The 20,225-nt window shown below is 40.3% G+C and overlaps 1 protein-coding gene and 1 pseudogene across 4 annotated transcripts in view; one reads left to right on the top strand and one right to left on the bottom strand.

The window, feature by feature from the left end:
- Positions 1 to 20,225, bottom strand: part of CAMK1D (calcium/calmodulin dependent protein kinase ID) — a 491,709-nt gene that overhangs the window by 145,505 nt on the left and 325,979 nt on the right. For all 3 annotated transcript variants that reach the window (XM_050803261.1, XM_050803263.1, XM_050803262.1), the window contains exon 3: positions 18,866 to 18,940. In XM_050803261.1, the coding sequence (XP_050659218.1) occupies positions 18,866 to 18,940 (75 nt within the window). The remainder of the gene's footprint in view (positions 1 to 18,865; positions 18,941 to 20,225) is intronic.
- Positions 1 to 20,225, top strand: part of LOC126962380 (60S ribosomal protein L6-like) — a 693,495-nt pseudogene that overhangs the window by 357,129 nt on the left and 316,141 nt on the right. The gene's annotated exons all lie outside the window — the stretch shown is intronic.

Here is a 20,225-nt window from a genome sequence, read left to right as displayed (position 1 = left end):
TGTACAACTTTCCTGAAGAGCCGAAAATTCCCATTACTGCCCACTCATCTGTTCTGAAAGTGAGAGTCTGTCTGTCTCCAGGCGCTCGCCAGTCCTTAATCTTCCATGACTTGTTTCCGCTCGAAAATGCCATCCTTTCTCTCTCAATCTCTCCAGCCCAGGATGATTGAGAACAGGGAGACAGTGAATCACCAATGAGAAGGCCTGGGGTGACTTTTCTGAATAAAAATATGCATAATTCAGCGGCTGGAGAACTATTCCTGGAAACAGATGGTGAACAGCCCAGGCTCTTTATAAAGGGCTGGGGTCAATTTCCTACTGGTTAAGCAAGTCGTACTTCTTAGGAAGGCATATCTTTGACCCAGCTTAATACTGTAGCTACGATTGAGTCCTGGTGGCTCTTCTAAACCTGAGAGGCACAGTCAGTCAGTACTGAGTCCTTGTAAAAGATGCAGAAACTCAGGTACACGTGGTGTTTCTAAATAGTTCTAACACATATCTACAATTAAATGTCACTAAAGGTTCTAGTATAGCAGAGTTAGTAACGACCATTGCTTTTGTTTGTTTGTTTGTTTTTGAGACACAGTCTCATTCTGCTACCCAGGCTGGAGTGCAGTGGTGTGATCTCGGCTCACGGCAAGCTCCTCCTCTCTGGTTCAAGCTATTCTCCTGCCTCAGCCTCCTGAGTAGCTGGGACTACAGGCATGCACCATCACGCCTGGCTAATTTTTGTATTTTTAGGAGAGACGGGTTTTCATCATGTTGGCCATACTGGTCTCGAACTCCTGATCTCAAATGATTCACCCACCTTGGCCTCCCAAAGTGCTGAGATTACAGGAGTGAGCCACAGCGCCCAGCCACTAATGGCTATTCTTAAAGACCTTTGGAAGACAAGGCTTAACTCTTTAGGAACCTTTGAAAAACATTATTTACTTACAGACCTTGTTGAACTCTCGGGAGGCAGCTACTCTCCTCCGATTCTAGTTGGAGCATTACATATGAACCACCCTGGATAAATGTTTGCCTGTTTTATACAGTAAACTTTGTAGAGTTTAAAGATCTTGACACTAAATAAATAGCACGATGATTAAAACAAAAAAAAAATTGGCCAAACTCCCAATATCTTCTGAATATATTCTTAGTTTTTTCTTTTCATTACAAGAATTATAAATAGGGATGTATAATACATATTTACACAAGAAGCTGACCAATCACATCATCTTTACCAACCATGGCTATAGGAACCTGTTCAATTCATTCCGTGCTGTGATTTTTAAAAATAAGAGATCACTTAAAAATTATGTTAAAATAGTCCCATGATTTGGATGTCTTTTAGTATTTAGACCACAAATCAATCATCTTCTTCTATACTGAGGAATGTTTTTTAAAAAATTAGTTATCTTCTTTGAGGAGCCTTAACAAGGGCTTACAACCTAAAATACCTGGAGCCTTTTCTTCCAAAGGACTTGGCATAATTCAGCAGAAAATATCCTGGTTGTGGCTACTTCCGAGATACCCCCTTCTCCGACCTAACACAGCTTCTCTCCTTTCTTAGCACATCTGACCCTATAGAGATGCCGTTGGACATCACTGATCCATCCACCAAAAACGTCAAAGTTCTCAATGTCACAAAACTCAAAGTTCTCCCCTCTTCTAGGGAGAATGCAAGCTTCTTAAAATACTAAGATGTTAGAAAACGCTGCTGCCACCGGGTCCCTGCACACAGCCCTCTCTGACTTGTCTTAAGCAGCACAAACTGGTCGCTGGGCTCTGCAGCAAGTGTATACTAGTGATGTCTGTATACATCACTACTCTCAAAGACAAGAAATTCCCTGTCCCTTAATTTTTGCTATTCCTTATGGCCTAATTTGTTTGTTTTAACGGCATTAAATGTCACATTTGTATGCAATGAAACCTCATCATTTTCAGAGTGCACTCATGCATCTATGATGAATGAAAAATATCATGTCTAGTTGCCCTGAAATGTTTTCAGCCTCATTTGCTTAGTCACTAGGGGTCTGAATAAGTGGTTATTGGAGGGGTTGATGAAAAAGAAAGGTATAATGTTGAATTTAAAAACTGTACTGATAGATTAGTTCAAGTTACACACACACACACACACACACACACACACACACCCCTGGATTCCTAAATTAATTTACTTCATAATACTTTATTATGAACCTATTACATACCAGGCATTGTGCATCGTGGGCCTTAAGGATGCAAAAATACTAAAACAATGATCCTGTTTTCAAGAAGCTCATAGTCAGAAGAGACAGACTAAATGGGAGCAAAATAAATCATGACAAAACCACATAAGGAGCACAGTGAAAAAAGACAGGAAGGGCTATCACAGAACAACAGTGTAACGTTATCCATCGGTCCATCTTGACAGTAAAACGTGCCACTGAAGTTAACAACACCATATATCTGAAATTCTAATTTATGAATTGATAAATTGGTTTTTATCATATGGGTAGGCTTATAAAAATAATTTTATGACCAGGCCTGGTGGCTTACACCTGTAAACCTAGCACTTTGGGAGGCTGAGAAGGGCGAATCACCTAAGTCAGGAGTTTGAGGCCAGCCTGGCCAATATGGTGAAACCCCATCTCTACTAAAAATACAAAAATTAGCTGGGCGTGGTGGTGTGCACCTGTAATCCCAGCTACTCGGGAGGCTAGGGCAAGAGTGACGCTTCAACTCGGGAGGCGGAGGTTATAGTGAGCCAAGATCATACCACTGCACTCCAGCCTGGGCAATAAAGCAAGACTCCATCTCAAAAAAAACGAAAGAAACAAAAAAAACCAGAAATTAGCTGGGTGTGGTGGCGTGCACCTGTAATCCCAGCTACTCAGGAGGCTGAGGCTGGAGAATCGCTTGAACCTGGCAGGCGGAGGGTGCAGTGAGCCGAGATCGCACTACTGCACTCCAGCCTAGGGGACAGAGAGACTCCGTCTCCAGAAAAAAAAAAAAAAAAAAAAAAAAGAATTTACTTAATCATTATTTTTAAAAATAGAAAATTTCCAAAAATTAAAATAACTTTCCGTTAAAGCAAAAAAATGTTTTAACTTCTTTGTGTAGACTAAGTAAACATCAGAAAATAACATAAGCAGAATAATTAGATTTGGCACATACCCCCAACATATTTTAATCAGATTTTTAATTTCTATGTTTCTAAACCCGTATCTGGGAATTCATTTTTTTTAACATGTATTATTTTCATTTTTTCATAAAACTTTCTTTAATCTTCTTCAAACTTGCATTTGATGATTACTAAGCTTTAAATTGTTCATACCTTCTTCAATTCATTCTTCTCTACTGATCATAATATTTTTAACTTGGAAAATACTCTCTCTACAACTGCTACAGTATCTATATTGACAGCAAATCTTGCTAAATGAGCAAATTCTAAATTGCAAATTTTTAATCCAAGTATATAAGTAGTTCAGCTTTCAAAATATTTTTATAGGTACACCTATTTGGCTACCTTTTGACAAGTAAATAATTTTAAAACATAAACTTTCTCCAATTAATGATTTAATGTTTCCCCAAATGTGGATACTGCAAAACAATCAGCTTTCTCAATCTCCTTCCATGGCTGTACAGATATAAAATTATCCAATTAAAAACAGGGGCACCACAAAGACACTTTCCACGAGGCACAATTACAGAATGTCAAAACTAACTCTTACACATCATTTAAGCTCTCATCACCTAATTTGTTTTCTTTCTCTCTTTTGTAGGAATGTATTTCAAGTTTTGTTTTCAATAATTACTATTCGCTACAACCTTCAAAACCTACTGTCTGGAGCATTTAATTTGTTGAATACTTTGATTAAAGATTTCCAACTGTTTTTTAACCAACATACCAAAATATGGGGGAATTGTTCACCAGTAAGTTTGATACCATGTTAGTCTGCCTAGACTGATTTCCAGTGTACTTCCTGAAAGACTATGGGGCAGCTAGCTTAGAATGAATGACAAATATTTGGAATAAATGAAATAAAGGAGAAAGGAAGAACATCTAACTAGGATCACGGCAGAAGAGAGCACAATGGTGCTGAGGAACGGGCTGAGATTTCATTTCATTCAGTTTTCAGCAGCTGCCACTCATCCGACGACGTGGTTTCCTCCACGGGACCCAGCAGCCCTGTTGCAGGAACGGGGGATGCAGGCAGCTGCACTGCGGTCAGGTGTTGAATCTGCAGAGTGAGTGCAGCAGGCAAAGAAGGAAAGATGCCGGCAGGAGAGTGATCGTGGGGAAGCTGCAAGGGGTTTGGCTAGATAGGGAAGCCCAGGATTAGCGGAGGCACTAGGAGTTCTCAAAGCATCAGAGAACAGGCATCAAAATAAGAAATGAAGGGGTTGTTGTCAACTAGGCTGAAGGCAGACACAGAGTGGTGGTGATCAGGATGATAGACCTGTAGCAGCTCTGGGGAACGCCACTCTAGTGCGTGGCCATGGGGGTGTGCTGCTTAAACATGGAGTTTTAGGAGAGAAAATGATTAAGGACACAGAGGTTATGATGTGGGTTGTCCTGTGGACACTTGATCCTCCTGGTTGCACAGCTGGGGAAGGAGTTGAAATCTATCAGTCGATCACCAAAGCCCTCAATGTAAGAAAGTGAGTGGTCAGAGGTCAGGAGAGGCAGAAATAAAGCAGGCAGGCCAGGAACAGAGCATGAGGCCTGAGCCACAGTAGAGTGAAAAAAAAAAATTTTTTTTTTTTTTTTTTGAGACAGGGTCTCACTCTGTCACCCAGGCTGGAGTGAAGAGGTGCCATCGTAGCTCACTGTAATTCCTGGGTGCAAGCGATCACAAGCAAGGATTTAAGATGTAAAATTAATCATCTGGATGTAGCAAAAGGGGATCCAGCAGAATTCTAAATGCCTCCTTCAAACCCAGAACCAGAGAGCCTTTCAATAATCCCAGCCACTCCCCTTCTTCCTCGTAGGAAACATCAAATTTCGCACATTCATTGGGACTGCCGCGCCAGCATCATCACCAACATGCATTATTCATAAACCTCCAAGGATTCAAAGAGATGAGATTGGTTTTAGAAATACCATCTCAGGAAAGAGACTTTGCTAGCAAACCCAACAACTGGATTTCTAACATCTGTGCTTGTTTCATGGAGATTTACACTGAGAAAAAGGGGACGACAACATGAGACCACGGAATTTTAGACCTGAAACCTTTTTAAACCATTTAAACCTGTTTAAAACAAACAAACAAACAACAACTAAAAACCCTCTACTTTATAAGCAGACCCAGAGAGGCCAGGTGCTGAGCTATCACATACCTCATGAGAGGCAGATGGAAGCCCAGACTCTCTATTCCAGTCCATTCAATGCTCTTACCAATTAACAACATTCCTAAATTAATTTCCTATATAAACTCTGCAAGATCTCCCCCAAATCTCTTTCCAGATGCCCGGCAAAAATCTTCCAAATGGGAACACCAGGAAGTTTACACCTCCAGCCTCAACTCTCCCATGGTGGGGGGGGCTCCATAAATACTTGTTGAGTGAATGAATGAATATGATGATGCATAATGATTAGTACAGATTTAAGATGTTACAGAATTTTAGGAAAGAGAAAATTTCTGTGGCTGGGGCTTCTCGGATGAGAGAGGATGTGCAGCTTACATTTTAGAGAGGAGCCGTGTAACTCACAATGATCGCTTTCCTTGGGGATTATGCAGCATGCTTTGGTATCACAGGGAAAGCCCTGGTGGAAAAGACACCCTTGAGGAGAGGATGATGAAGAATTAGCCAGGGGGATATGCTGGGGTGCCGGGCGGGGCTGTGCTCCAGGCAGACGGGTACTCAGAAGCCTGGGTTGGATTATGAGGGATTTAGTCTGTTGTGCTGCTGTAAAAGAAAAGAGAGGTTCTAGATGACTGAAGGGAGTAGAAGGAGCATTATGGAAATTGGGAGACATGAAGGAAAACCCAAAGCAGGAATGGCTACATTGCATTTGCAGGGCATGAGGAAATTAGTTTGGCTGGGGTAGAGTGCTATTTCTTTAATAAGTCATCAAACAGAAATGCAACTCAAGCGCCTCTCAAACTCAAAAGCCTAATCTGATATACTCTGAAATTTATTAGTGCATCTATGCTCTTTTTATAAGCCCAAGTTTTTATCTACTAGGGAGTCAGAAGCAATGAAGTCCATGGTGATACTATCTGTATTTTTTTTTATTTTACTAGCCCCATCTTACTGACTTTGTGACATTACATATATCCTTAAATCAAATAAATACCTATATAATGTATAAGTAAATAAATGGATAGTTTCAGAAATTGATGCTTTATATTCTAAGGATGAACAGACTCTTAATGTACTTTCTATGACTTCTTAAATTTGAATATTAGTGACCAGATCTAACTTTTCAAAAAGGTTACAGTTGTTCATATAACGTATGGGATTTTTAAACTGTACATACTTTAAGAACTTATTAGATGTTGGATGAAAGATGTTGACTGTCACGCGTATTGGCTAAAATGGATAAGATGGTATTTAGAAAAGTGTATGAAAATGTTCAAGTCAAAAATTATTGGGCCGGGTGCAGTGGCTCACACCTGTAATCCCAGTACTTTGGGAGGCTGAGGTGGGCAGATGATGAGGTCAGCAGTTCAAGACCAACCTGGCCAACATAGTGAAACCTGTCTCTACTAAAAATACAAAAATTAGCTGTGCATGGTGGTGCATGCCTATAATCCCAGCTACTCGAAAGTCTGAGGTAGGAGAATCACTTGAACCTGGGACATGGAGGTTGCAGCGAGCCAAGATCATACCACTGCACTCCAGCCTGGGTGACAGTGTAAGACTTTGTCAAAAAAAAAAAAAAAAAATCACTGGATTAAAAACATGATTATAAAAAGTCAAAAACTGTGATAAGAGACAAGGAAAGCTATTATAAACGGATAAAATTGTTAATTCACCAAGTAGACGTAACAAATATAACTATACGTGCATCAAACATCAAAGCTCCAAAATATATGAAGCAAACATTGACAGAATTGAAGGGAGAAATAGCTCTACAAGACTTCAGTACCCCACTTTCAGTAATGGATGGAACAACCAAACACAAGACCAATGAGGGAACAGAAGACCTGCACGACACTGGAGAACAACTGGACCTAACAGATATATGCAGAGCACTTCATCCAACAACAGCAGAATACACACTGTTCTCAAGTTCATGGGGAACATTCTCCAGGGTAGACCATGTTAGGCCACAAAATAAGTGTCAATAAAATTTAAAAGACTGAAATCATACAAAGTATCTTTCCAAGCACAATAAAAGGAAACTAGAAATCAACCTTAGAAAGAAAACTAAACAATTCATGGACACACAGAAATTAACACACTATTATACAACCACTGTGATTCAAAGAAGAAATCACAAGGGAAAACATCTTAAGATAAATTCAAATAGAAACACAACATACCAAAATGTATGGAATCCTACAAAAGCAGTGCTCAGAGGAAAATTTATAGCTATAAATGCTTACATTAAAAAAGAAGACCTCAAAAAACATGATTATGCATTGGCAATTTCATACAGTTGAACCTAGTAAGATTGGCTCCACAATATGTCTGTTTTTTCTCTTGATCTTCTTAACTCTCTAAATCTTTTCTATATCAGCGGGTTTTCCAGTGGCAGAAAAAATAAATAACAAAGCATATTCAATCGTTAGTCTGGAGAAGGACTAAGCAGCAGCAGTAGCAACCAGAGGTATTGAATTAGCCTCTGCTGGCATCTCCAGCCATAACTCCCACCAAGATGCCACATTACCCCCCGACCCCAGCCAGACTGAACTCCTACAAGACAAAACCCCTCATAGATTAAATCCCCCACAGACCAAACCCTCACAGACTGAGCCCTCCTCACAAAGCCCCTCACAGACTCAGCCCTCCTCTCAGACAAAGCCCCCATAGACTAGCCCCTCACAGACTCTTCCTCCCTCCCAGGCTCCCTAACCTTTCTGGTAGTACCTGCCCTTCGGCCTGGAGCCCAGTTACCTATCTCGTGGCTGCACCTCCATCTGGCTGACTCTTAATCACCCTCCATTTAAGGTGTCTCCTCCCGGAGTGCCTGGCACCATCCTCAAGGAAAGCAACCTCCGAGGTTTATAATCTCTTCTTTACAAGGAGCACTACTGAGGAGTATCGGCTGTGTCTTGTCTGTATCCCCCAAGCCCCTTCCAACCCCCACAATGCTGAACAGAAACCACAGGTCTGTTAGGTGTTCAATTAGCATCTGCTGTGAACAACGATAAGATTTTGGTAATTTATATGTAAATATATTAAGGTGTCATATTCAGAAACATTTTTTTTCTTCATTATTATGCTTGGCTACTCACAGAAGGCTTTTTATTGGGAGTAATAATTTGTGTTCTAATTAAAACTGTTTCTGGGAACACAGAGTATGAATTATGAATACAATATCCACACGACAGCTAACAGCCGTGACCCCCACAAACAGGGAACTGTGCAAACAGCTTACTGCACAAGCCAACAGAGTAGAGAAACCATATTTTCTCTTGGAAGCTGATCTATTTTCATGCCTTGGGGGTACCAGGAACCAAATTAATATTCTTTAAAGAATGTGTGTTTCGTCCTTAGCTTTTCAAGCTCAGCAGGGAATCACAACACTGGCAAAAAATCACAACACTGGTAAAAAAACTCACAACATTGGTAAAAAAATTATGTAAGAAATAAACATAATGATTGTTGTAAATGGAACGAGATTGTTCTAGTGAACTCCTGTGATATTGCTGAGTAAACTTTTTTCCCCTCACAAACCACCACAAAATATAAGATATTTTCTAGTTAGCTCTGCTTTTAAAATACTTCCTGAATCATTACGAGTAACATTTTCCAGGTAAACTGAACTATTCACATTAATGGTGCCTACAAGGTTCTTTGTTTCCTAGAAAATGCTATCAGTGTATTGTATTAGGCTGGTCAAGGGCAAACACTGGGTTGCTTACTGATTTGGGTAAATGATCCAACCCCTCTGCTCAGGTTCCTCATCGAAAACTGGGATTACAGTAACTCCTGAGTTTACTGTAAGGACTAAATGAGTAAAGAAATATGTTAACCATTATTACATTCCTATGTGATCATATCAATTAAGCATTTGTCAAGCGCCCAGCATAACGTGAAAGCACTGTTCCAGCAGACAAGAAAGCAGAGACAACTCTTCTGATGGTGACAAGTGCTACAGAGAGAAAGAAAGCTGGGGAGGGGGATAAGGAATTAATGTATGTGTGGCACAAGGTGGTGGTGGGAGTTGCTATTTTATACAGGGGAGCTTGGGGTATATCTCAATGAACAGGCGACACCTGGCAGAAATTCTCGTATTTCCGTTATTCCATGACGGCATTAAGGTAAGTGATTCTGGCTGGGGGTGGTGGCGCACACCTGTAAACCCAGCACTTTGGGAGGCCAAGGTGAGAGGATTACCTGAGGTCAGGAATTGAGACCAGCCTGGCCAACATGGTGAAACCCTGTCTGTACTAAAAATACCAAAAATTTGCCAGGTGTAGTGGCAGGTGCCTGTAATTCCAGCTACTCAGGAGGCTGAGACAGGAGAATTGCTTGAACCCGGGAGACAGAGGTTGCAGTGAGCCAAGATCACGCCACTGCACTCCAGCCTGGGCAACAAGAGCGAAACTCCAACTCAAAACAAACAAACAAACAAACAAAAAACATTAAAAAAATAAGTGATTCCAGCAGAAAGAATATCAGAAACAAGGGCCCCATGGCAGTGCAGGTCTGGCATGTTTGAGGAATTGCAAGGAAGCCAGACAGGCTGCAGCCGAATGAAAGAGAGAGAGAAAGGTGAGACAGGAAGTCAGAGAGGTTTCCAGAAGCCAGGACACATAGGGCCCTGGAGGCCACCATAATGACTTTGTCTTTGACTCAAAGATGAGAAGCCAATGGGAGTTTTTCAACAAAGGCATGATAAGATCTGGCTAACATACTAAAAAGGAACAGCACAGTGGGGGTAGGATTGGGGGAAGAAAGATGTTTTATATGGCGGTTTGGAACAGGGTGGTAGGCATAGAGATGAGGAGAAGTGGTTGCATTTGTTGTATATTCTGAAGCTGGTGGCCACAGGATTTGCCAAGGGATGGGATTGTTGGGTATAAGAGAAAAGGATAAGTCAAGGATGACTCCAGATTTTTGGCCTGGGCAACTGGAAGAATGGTGTTGCCATTTGCTAAGATGAGATAGACAGCAGGAGAAGCAGATTTTGTGGAAAATTCAAGAGTTTATTTTGGATCTGGTATGTGAGTGATGCTTATTACCTGGCCAAGTGGAACTGCTGAGAAGACAGTTGGATATACAAGCTTAGAGTTCTGGACAGGGCTCCAGGCTGGAGGTACAAATTGAGGAGTTACCCACATATGGAAATGTAAGTCTTATTGGAAATATGTTCTAATTCCACAGCAATATAATCCATTTCATTTAAAAAATATTTCTGATCTATCCTTTGCATTGTATCAGCCTGAAGTTTATTTTACTTCCTAAGTTGTTACAGTTGTGAAGGGGGAGGAGTTGAGGCGGTGTCCTTTCTCATCTCCAAATGTAAGGACTAATATTCTTCTTTCTTTTTTTTGAGACAAAGTCTCGCTGTGTCGCCCAGGCTGGAGTGCAGAGGCGTGATCTCGGCTCACTGCAACCTCCACCTCCCAGGTTCAAGCAGTTCCCTACCTCAGCCTCCTGAGTAGCTGGGATTACAGGCGCCTGCTACCACGCCTAGCTAATTTTTGTATTTTTAGTAGAGACAGGGTTTCACCATCTTGACCAGGCTAGTCTTGAACTCCTGACCTCGTGATCCACCCGCCTCCGCCTCCCAAAATGCTGGGATTACAGGCGTGAGCCACAGCGCCTCGCCCTGGATTAATATTCTACAAGTCAAGTCAGATGAGAAACAAATTCTGAATGAACTGACTTTCCATCTATCACTTCTCCCAATGTCATAATGACTTCCTCCTCTCTAAAGCAGAATGTTCCAAAAACAGAATTCTGAAAAAAAAAAAAAAAAAAAAAAAAAAAAAAAGCATTTTTCCAAAAACCCAAATAAAATTTAAATATAGACTTCTGGAAACAATTAAGTCCCATGCTGCAGCAGTACGGGAACAAATCTACTGCAATACTCAGAACTGAAATAGCAATTAGACAGGTAATAATATTGAGGTGCTAGCGCATCCCCTGTTGTCTCTCAGTGCCCACGATGCTGTTTCCTAGGAAACTAAAACTTTCCGAGGCACAAACATTGTAAAATACCGTCCTCCAAAATGTTGTGTTTTAGATCCTCCCCATATATTTAGAAGCTAAAGACTTTCTAAGCTCTTTAGTCAAACAAAAACAAAATAAAAACAAAAACTCTTTCCACTTTCTCACTGACCCAGACAGAAAAGATGGGGGCTAGGGGCAGTGGCTCACGTGTGTAATCCCAACACTTTGGGAGACTGGGAGGACTGCTTGAGGTCAGGGGTTTGAGATCAGCCTGGACAACACAGCAAGACTCATCTCTACAAAAGTAAAAATAATTAGCCAGGCATGGTGGCACATGCCTGCAGTCCCAGCTACTCAGGATGCTAAGGTGGGAGAATCGCTTGAGCCCAGGAGTTGGAGGCTGCAGTGATATATGATAACACCAGTGCCTTCCAGCCTGGGTGACAGAGTGAGACCTCAACTACTGAAAAAAAATTTTTAATAATAAAAGAAAAACAGATGGATTATCAGGAGCATAAACCACTGAGCCTTGCCAAACAAAAACAAAAAATACAACAACCAAAAATAATACAGGATACAAAATCCTCAAACCAAACTAAAGATTTTTCCTAGTAGTGTTATATTCTGATATATCCAGGGCTTTCTGTCATTGCTTTTTTCTTTTCATACTCATTCAGACAACTAATGGAGGCAAAAAGGGAGTAAGAGAGACTAATTTGAATTTTCAAAATATCTAACATAAAATATTTTAAAGACATATTATTACGTCATTAAAATACACTTAATATTTAGAACTAAACTGTCAAAGTTTTACCAAATAGGATTCCTTTAGGGAACAACTAGAATCAATGTAAATTTCAGATGACATGATTATTGAGATAGAAAATGGTAAGAAATCCACAAAACAACACTAGAACTAGTAAGTGAATTCAGCAAGGTCAGAGACTAATGCACAAAAATCAATTATATTTTTATATGTTAGCAGCAAGCAACCAGAAAAATGAAATAAAAATCCATTTACAATAGAATAAAAAATACTTCAAAATAAATTGAACAAGTATATGAAGACCTACATCCTGAAAACTATAAAATGTCACTGAGAGCAATAAAAAACCTAAATAAAATGAAAACACTTACGTTGATTAATCAAAAGGCTACGTGTTTTAAGCTGTCAACTGTTCTCAAATTGATATACGGATTCATTGTAAGACCAAACAAAATTCCCACAAGCATTAAAAAAGGCAGTTGGGCACGGTGGCTCACACCTATAATCTTAGCACTTTGGGAGGCCAAGACAGGTGGATTGCCTGAGCTCAGGAGTTCGAGACGAGCCTGGGCAAGATGGTGAAACCAAATCTCTACTAAAATACAGAAAATCACCTGGGCATGGTTGCGGGCGCCTGTAATCTCAGCTACTCAGGTGGCTGAGGCATGAGAATTGCGTGAACCCAGGAGGCAGAAGTTGCAGTGAGCCAATATTGTGCCACTGCATCCGAGCCTGGACAATAAAGCTAAACTCTAAGAAAAAAAAAAAAAAGGCAAGTCTATTCTAAAACTTACATGAAAATACAAATACTCTAGAATAGCCAAAGCAATTGTAAGGAAAAAAAAATAAAAAGTTGAAGAACTTACAACAAATGATGCTGAAAACTGGATAGCCCTATGACAAAAATGAATACTGTCATTACTTCATACTATATATATATAAATTAACCTGAAATTGATCATGAAATATACCTAGGTAGAAAAGTTGACCAGGCACAGTGGCTCACGTCTGTAATCCCAGCACTTTGGGAGGCCAAGGCGGCCGGATCACTTGAGGTCAAGAGTTCAGGACCAGCCTGGCCAACATGGTGAAACCCCACCTCCACTAAAAACACACACACAAAAAATTAGCTGGGCATGGTGGTGCACACCTGTAACCCCAGCTACTTGGGAAGCTGAGGCAGGAGAATCACTTGAACCCAGGAGGCAGAGGTTGCAGTGAGCTGAGATTGCGCCACTGTACTCAGGCACGGGCAACAGAGCAAGACACCATCTCAAGAAAAGAAAAGAAAAGCTAAAATTATGTAATGTCCAGAGGAAAAAATTATTTGCACAGGCAAAGACTTTTAACACAGGACACAAAAAGCACAAGCCATTAAAAAAATGAACATTATCACCACCAAAAAAAAGAACATTATCACCACTTTCCTTTTCAAAAGGTACCATTACGAATTAGGTGATAGTGGTCAGGTGTGGTAGCTCACACCTGTAATCCCAGCACTTTGGGAGGCCAAGATGGGCGGATCACGAGGTCAGGAGACCGAGACCATCCTGGCCAACATGGTGAAACCCGTCTCTACTAAAAGTACAAAAAATTAGCCAGGCATGGTGGCAGGCCCCTGAAGTCCCAGTTACTCAGGAGGCTGAGGCAGGAGAATGGCATGAACCAGGGAGGCAGAGCTTGCAGTAAGCCAAGATTGCACCACTGCACTCCAGCCTGGGCGACAGAGCGAGACTCCATCTCAAAAAAAAAAAAAAAAAAAAAAAAAAAAAGAAGATAAAAAGAATTAGGTGATAGCTTCTTAGTATAACACCAAAAACATAAGCAACAAAAGAAAAATAAACAAGACCACCTCAAAGTTAAAAACCTTTTGTGCTGTAAATGATACTATCAAGAAAGTACAAAGACAATCTACAGAATAGGGGAATACATTTGCAAATCATATGTCTGGTAAGACATTTGTATATAAAATATATAAGGCAGTCTTACAATACAACAATAAAAGAAAAATCAGTTTTACAAAGGATAAAGGATTTGAATATCTATATATCTCCAAAGAAGATATGTAAGTGGCTAACATGGGAAAAGATGTTCAAAATCGTTAGTTATCAGGAAAATACAAACCGAAATCTCAAGATGCCACTTCACACCCACAGGATGGCTATCATCAAAAAGACAGAGAGTAAGTGTTAATAAGGATGTAGAGAAGTTGGAATCCCCATACATTGCTCATGGGATTGTAAAATGGTACAGTCATTTTGGAAAATAGTTTGATGACTCCTCAGAATGTTAAAACAAGAGCTGTCATTCGACCCGGCAATTTCACTCCTAGGTATATACCCAAGGGAAATGAAAGCAAGTCCACAAAAAAACCTGTACATGAAAATGCCTGCATCATTATCCATATTAGCCAAAAAGTGAGATAACCTAAATGTCCATCAACTGAAAAATAGAGAAACAAAATGTGATATATCCAGATAATAAAATATTATTTGGTAATAAAAAGGAATGAAGTACTGATACACAACACAATATGGATTAATCTCGCAATCAATAAGCTGAGAGAGAGAATCCAGTCACGAAAGATCACATATTGTATAATTCCATTCATATGAAAAGTCTAAAATAGGCAAATCCATAGGGACCAAAAATAAGTAGTCACAAGAGACTGAGGGAGTGAGGAATTGAGAGTGATTGCTAATGAGTATAGGGTTTCTTTTAGAGGGACAAAAATGTCCCTAAAATTAGGTTGCAGTGATGGTTGCATAACCCTGTGACTATACTAAAAAACATTTCGGGCCGGGTGCGGTGGCTCACGCCTGTAATCCCAGCACTTTGGGAGGCTAAGGTGGGTGGATCACCTGAGATCAGGAGTTCAAGACCAGCCTAACCAACATGGTGAAACCCCATCTCTACCAAAAAATACAAAAAATAGCTGGGCATGGTGGCGGGTGCCCATAATCCCAGCAACTCTGGAGGCTGAGCTAGGAGAATTGCTTGAACCCGGGAGGCAGAGGTTGCAGTGAGCCAAGATCATGCCACTGCACTACGCCTGGGCAAAATGACAAGAATCCGTCTAAAAAAAAAAAAAAAAAATTCATCGTACACCTTATGGGTGAATTGTGTAGTATGTAAATTATATTTCAATGAATTTTTTAAAAAGGAACCATTAAAAAAAACAGCAAAGCAAGCTACAAAATGGAAGAAAATATTCGTATTACGTGTATCTGACAAACTATGGACTACATAAAGAACACTTTCAACCCAATAATGTGAGGATAATCCAATAAAGACTGAGCGAAAGATCTGAACAGATACTTTATAAAAGAAGATATACAAGTGGCCAATAAGGGCATAAAAAGATGATCAACATGATTCATCATTGAGAAATGCAAATTAAAACCACCCTGCGATATCACTACACCCCATTAGCATGGCTAAAAGTGAAAATCTCAAGGACTAGCAAGAATGCAGAGCATTAGGAACTGACATATACTGCTGGCCAAAAAAAGAAGGCAAGATGGTACAACCACTTTGGAAAACTGTCAGGCAGTTTATTAAAAAGTTGAACACAATATCTACCAGATGACGCACTCATTCCACTCCTAGGTCTTTACTCAAACATGCATGCACGCAAAGACCTGTACATGAATGTCCACAGCAACTTCACCCATCAGAGCCCCCAAACTGGAAACCACCCAAGTGTCGATAAATACAAAAGTTTAAAACATGTGTAATATTCATAACAATGGAATACTACTCAGTAATAGAAAGGAATGAACCACTGAGACATGCTACATGGATGAATGTCAAAATAATAATTAATGAAATAAGCCAGACACAAAAGGGTATATACTATATAAGTCAATTTATACGATATTTTATAAAATATAAAATAACCTCTAGTAAGTAAAGTAGGTCACTGGTTGACTAGGGTCATGAATGAGGAAGAGAAGACTTCAAAGGGGCCCAAGGAGTCTTGAGTGGCATGGAAATTTTCTGTCTCTTGACTGTGGTGGTGGCTTTATGGGTATAATTCTGTCATGTTCATCTGAATTGTCCATTTAAATGGATACAGTAACTTGTATGTAAATGATACCCCCAAAAAGTTGATTTTTATAAAGTAATGAGAACCAATGAAAAAAGAATACAATTTAACACTTAAAAATTAGCATATCTAATTTTTTTGTGTAAACACAGCTTCTGAACTGCTTACTGCTGTGCATAATTTTTTTACTTAGGTAATTCAAACATTCATTGCCTCTAAACTGGATTTTGTGATTAATTTGCCTGACAAATCTCATACAGTGCCCCCCAACAGTTAATCCCACCCTAATTCCTCTCTGAATTACTAAAAATTCTTAATGAGTGTGGTTCACATTAATGAGGTGTTTTGTTTTTTGTTTCGAGACAGAGTCTTGCGCTTTGTCACCCAGGCTGGAGTGCAGTGGCACGACCTCAGCCTCATTGCAACCTCTGCCTTTCGGGCTCAAACGATTTTCCTGCCTCAGTCTCTTTCTCTTGAGTAGCTGTGACTACAGGTGCCTGACACCATGCACAGCTAATTTTTATATTTTTAGTAGAGATGGGGTTTCACCATGTTGGCCAAGCTGGTCTTGAACTCCTGACTTCAAATGATCTGCCTGCCTCTGGCCTCCGAAAGTGCGGGGATTACAGGTGTGAGCCACCATGCTGGGCCAATGAGGTTTTTTTTTTTTTTTTTTTTTTTTTGTAACACAAAAGAGGGAGGAATTCCTTGACAGAAAAGCTCAGGGAGGGGCAGGGATAGCGGTGTCCTCATATGACTTCCAGGCTTTGTTCTAAGGTTGGTTTTGCTCCAGACATTCTTATGTTTTTATGTCAACCCATATTTACGATAACTTTTGTTGGTAGTATACAACCCCAAGTTGCTTAGAAAGGCAAATTCTAAATCAGCTTGAACATTACCTTATAAAATTAAAGACCATCTGTAGAGACACAGTGATGAAATGATACAGATATCCATAGAGAAACCACATATACTGAAGACCTATTATTGTGAGATTACTTACTACACTTTTCTCCTTCACTACTCACTATAATCCTCTAACGAAAATATTATCCCCATTTTCCCATTATGGAAACTGATACTCAGAGAAGCCCAGTTATTTGCCCCAGTTCACCTGGCTAATAAGAGGCAGAGCCGAGGTGGACACATTTGAGGTGCTTTAACTGATATTTGGTTATAGTTCCACAAACACAAAACTTAACCAAGTAGATCCATATAACTTTGGATTTGAGTATTAGCAGTTTTTGCATTACCAGTGAAAAAGCACACATTTAAATACACAGCTAACATTTTGCGGGGCATTTGGTCGCCACTGAAATCTCATAATCTTCCAATTATGCAATGATATTTGATGAGAAAGTGATGCACTTGCATCTTTATAGAGCAGACTTTGCATAAAGCAAAGTCACAAGAACTTGTAGGGCGTGCTCCCAAATTTGGGGAGAACTAGTGCTCTCTAGGAAAAACCAGAAATACAGCAAATTGTAACACAAAGAGAAGAACAAGGAACTAGAAAAGAACAAGGAACTAGAAAAGGTAACTCGAGTTAACATGGAACCAACCAGTCAAAAAACTTCTTTGACTTATATCACGGCTGACTACAACGTATAAATCTCTAAAACTGCTAGTCACCACCTAGAACTGCCATTTGACAGAGAGCAATAATACATATGCTTCTGGCATAGACAGCTTTAAAATATTTATACAAAAATATCATAACCTACAAAAATATTTTGAAGATCCTGAAAGGTTAACTAAATGCACCGATGAACACTTATTTGCATCCTAACATGATCCCAAGTTACTGTGTTGTTTAAACATTCATAAGGAAAATAAGAATCTATGGAAAAGAAATTGTGAGCCTAATCACGAATTCTACACACCCTTGACAATCCCAAGTCTGAAAATCATTAATAAATCATGAAATTAAGTCTATATTCTAATCTTCAACAAAAATCTCCTCAGTTGGTAAACTTAATCATATGATGTTCCAGCATTTATTCATTCAGGTAATGGTTAAAGCATAATATTCTGACACAGTTTCTATCAGTTAATTCTACTCAATGCAGCCCTGGGATATTCCTAGGAACCATATTGCTTAGAGTAAAGTACTTATGCAGGCAGGGAGGCTAATTTCAGTTTAAATTTTTAAAAATACATGTTCAAGTAAAGTCTCTATTCGAATATCTGGCTTTCTGATTTCTTCCCTCTTTTGGTAATCTCCAGTGTTAATGGAAAGCAAAAATAACCTAATGAGGGGGATAATGTCATGGTCTGACGCCAATTATACTTCTCTTATGTCTGGCGCAAATTCCCTTTTCAATCACATGTGCTCTTATCTGTCAAAGGAAGAAATGGGTATACACAGTTACCATCTGCTTCCCTCCCCCGGCATCCCTGGAAAGGATGACAAGGGTGGGAGTTTCTCCTAGAGACAGGAGCAAAGTGTACCTTACAGTGGGCCCACTGAAGTGTCTTCAGGCAGCCACATTTGGCCCTGACATATTAGAAGGCAATACAGACATCCTGCAGCAGGAACATCACATTCACTGCTGAGGCTCTAGGTTATTAGTCCAGCCCAGCAGCTGTAGGCTGGTTCAAGGGAGGCCTGTAGACTCCTGTGGGCAGCCCACCATCTTTAGTTGGATACGGGCCTCTCTACTATCCCACAGGCCTGCTCCCTACTGCCTTACCTGGCCCACTTCAGTCATTTCTTTTCCCACCTGATCGCTTTAGACATTGGAGTTTGCAAATTGGTTCAAAACTCATCAGTCAAACAAGGTACTTACAGCTGCATGACCAAGTACAAGTGATTTGGGCTTTCATAAATGTCTTCCAGGGCAACAATATTTTCATGCTTAATCCTGAAAAAAAAATAGACACACAAAATAGTAAGTACAGTTAGATAGGAAAACGTTTCAGAACAGACAGCATTGTAGCAAAAAGTTACAAAACAGAATCCAAACTCCCGAACAAAAACATTTCAGACTTCAGGATCTTGTCCCCAAACTTTTTCCAGACCCATTTCCTAACAGTTCTTCCCTGATCGCCACTCCTCTTCGTTCCTAAGGCTCAATACCCTACAGTTTAGCAAGAGTAGATTAACTATTGTTGCTTCACGTGAATCCCAGAAACGGGCCAAACCTGCCCACATCCTATTATCTTGTAGGGCCCAACTCAGAGGGCTGGGCCGCTGCGCAGAATCGTTCCCTCTTGTGTTGTCTCCCAGTGGCCATTATGGACTTGCCTGACCACTTAATCATATGAAAATCTGTCCCCCATGACAGGCATATGTCAGGGAGCAGGGAGACCTGGTAAGACACTGGAGAATATATATGTTCTAGGGAACAGTTTCTCTGGCATGTTCATGGGTCCAGTGTAAGGAAAAAAAACCAACCTGACTCCCTCATTGGGGTTCATGTCCCCCCACTCCACCCCACTACCAAACGTCACTTCAGCTTCCCAAGCAAACTAGATCAGTGCTACTCAAAGTGTGGTTCTCAAACAGGCAGCACCACTATCTCCAAAGAGCTTAGTAGAAATGCAAATTCTCAGGCCCTACGACAAGCACAGAGTATACAAGTTGAGGGCAGAGCCCAGAAATCAGTATTGTAATAAGATGCTGAGATAATCTACACGTGCAAACTGGAGCTGGAGAAATACCGTATTAGACCAGCGCTGCTCAAACTTCAACGTGCAAATGAATCGCCTGGGGATCTGGCTCCACTGCAGGCCCTGAGTCAGCAGGTTTGGTTGGGGCCTTGGAGGCTGCGTTTCCAACCAGCTCCCAGGAGATACCGGTGCTGCTGACCTGCAGACCCCACTCTGAACAACTACGTCCTAACTAAAGAACCAGGGCAGAAGGAAACAGCCGAATTCTAGCCCTTGGCACTATCCATGAAGAGCAGTTTCTGCTCAGAATGTAAGGCTTGATATTATTTAAAGCACTGGACAGAAAAAAAAATATTTCATTACTCAAGGAGATAATTAGCTCTTACCATAAGCCTCTCATTGAAATGACTGCTGAACCATTTAAAGACAAGCACATAACATGCGGATTCTTGTGACCCTCTTGAAAGCTAGAACTACATTATTCATTTTGGTTGCTCCTGGTGCCTAGCACAAATCTGCTTAATAAATGCTTGCTGA

This window comes from Macaca thibetana, chromosome 9 (genome assembly GCF_024542745.1).
Source record: "Macaca thibetana thibetana isolate TM-01 chromosome 9, ASM2454274v1, whole genome shotgun sequence".
Lineage (NCBI taxonomy): Eukaryota > Metazoa > Chordata > Mammalia > Primates > Cercopithecidae > Macaca > Macaca thibetana.
This window is presented reverse-complemented; position numbering and strand designations above follow the sequence as displayed.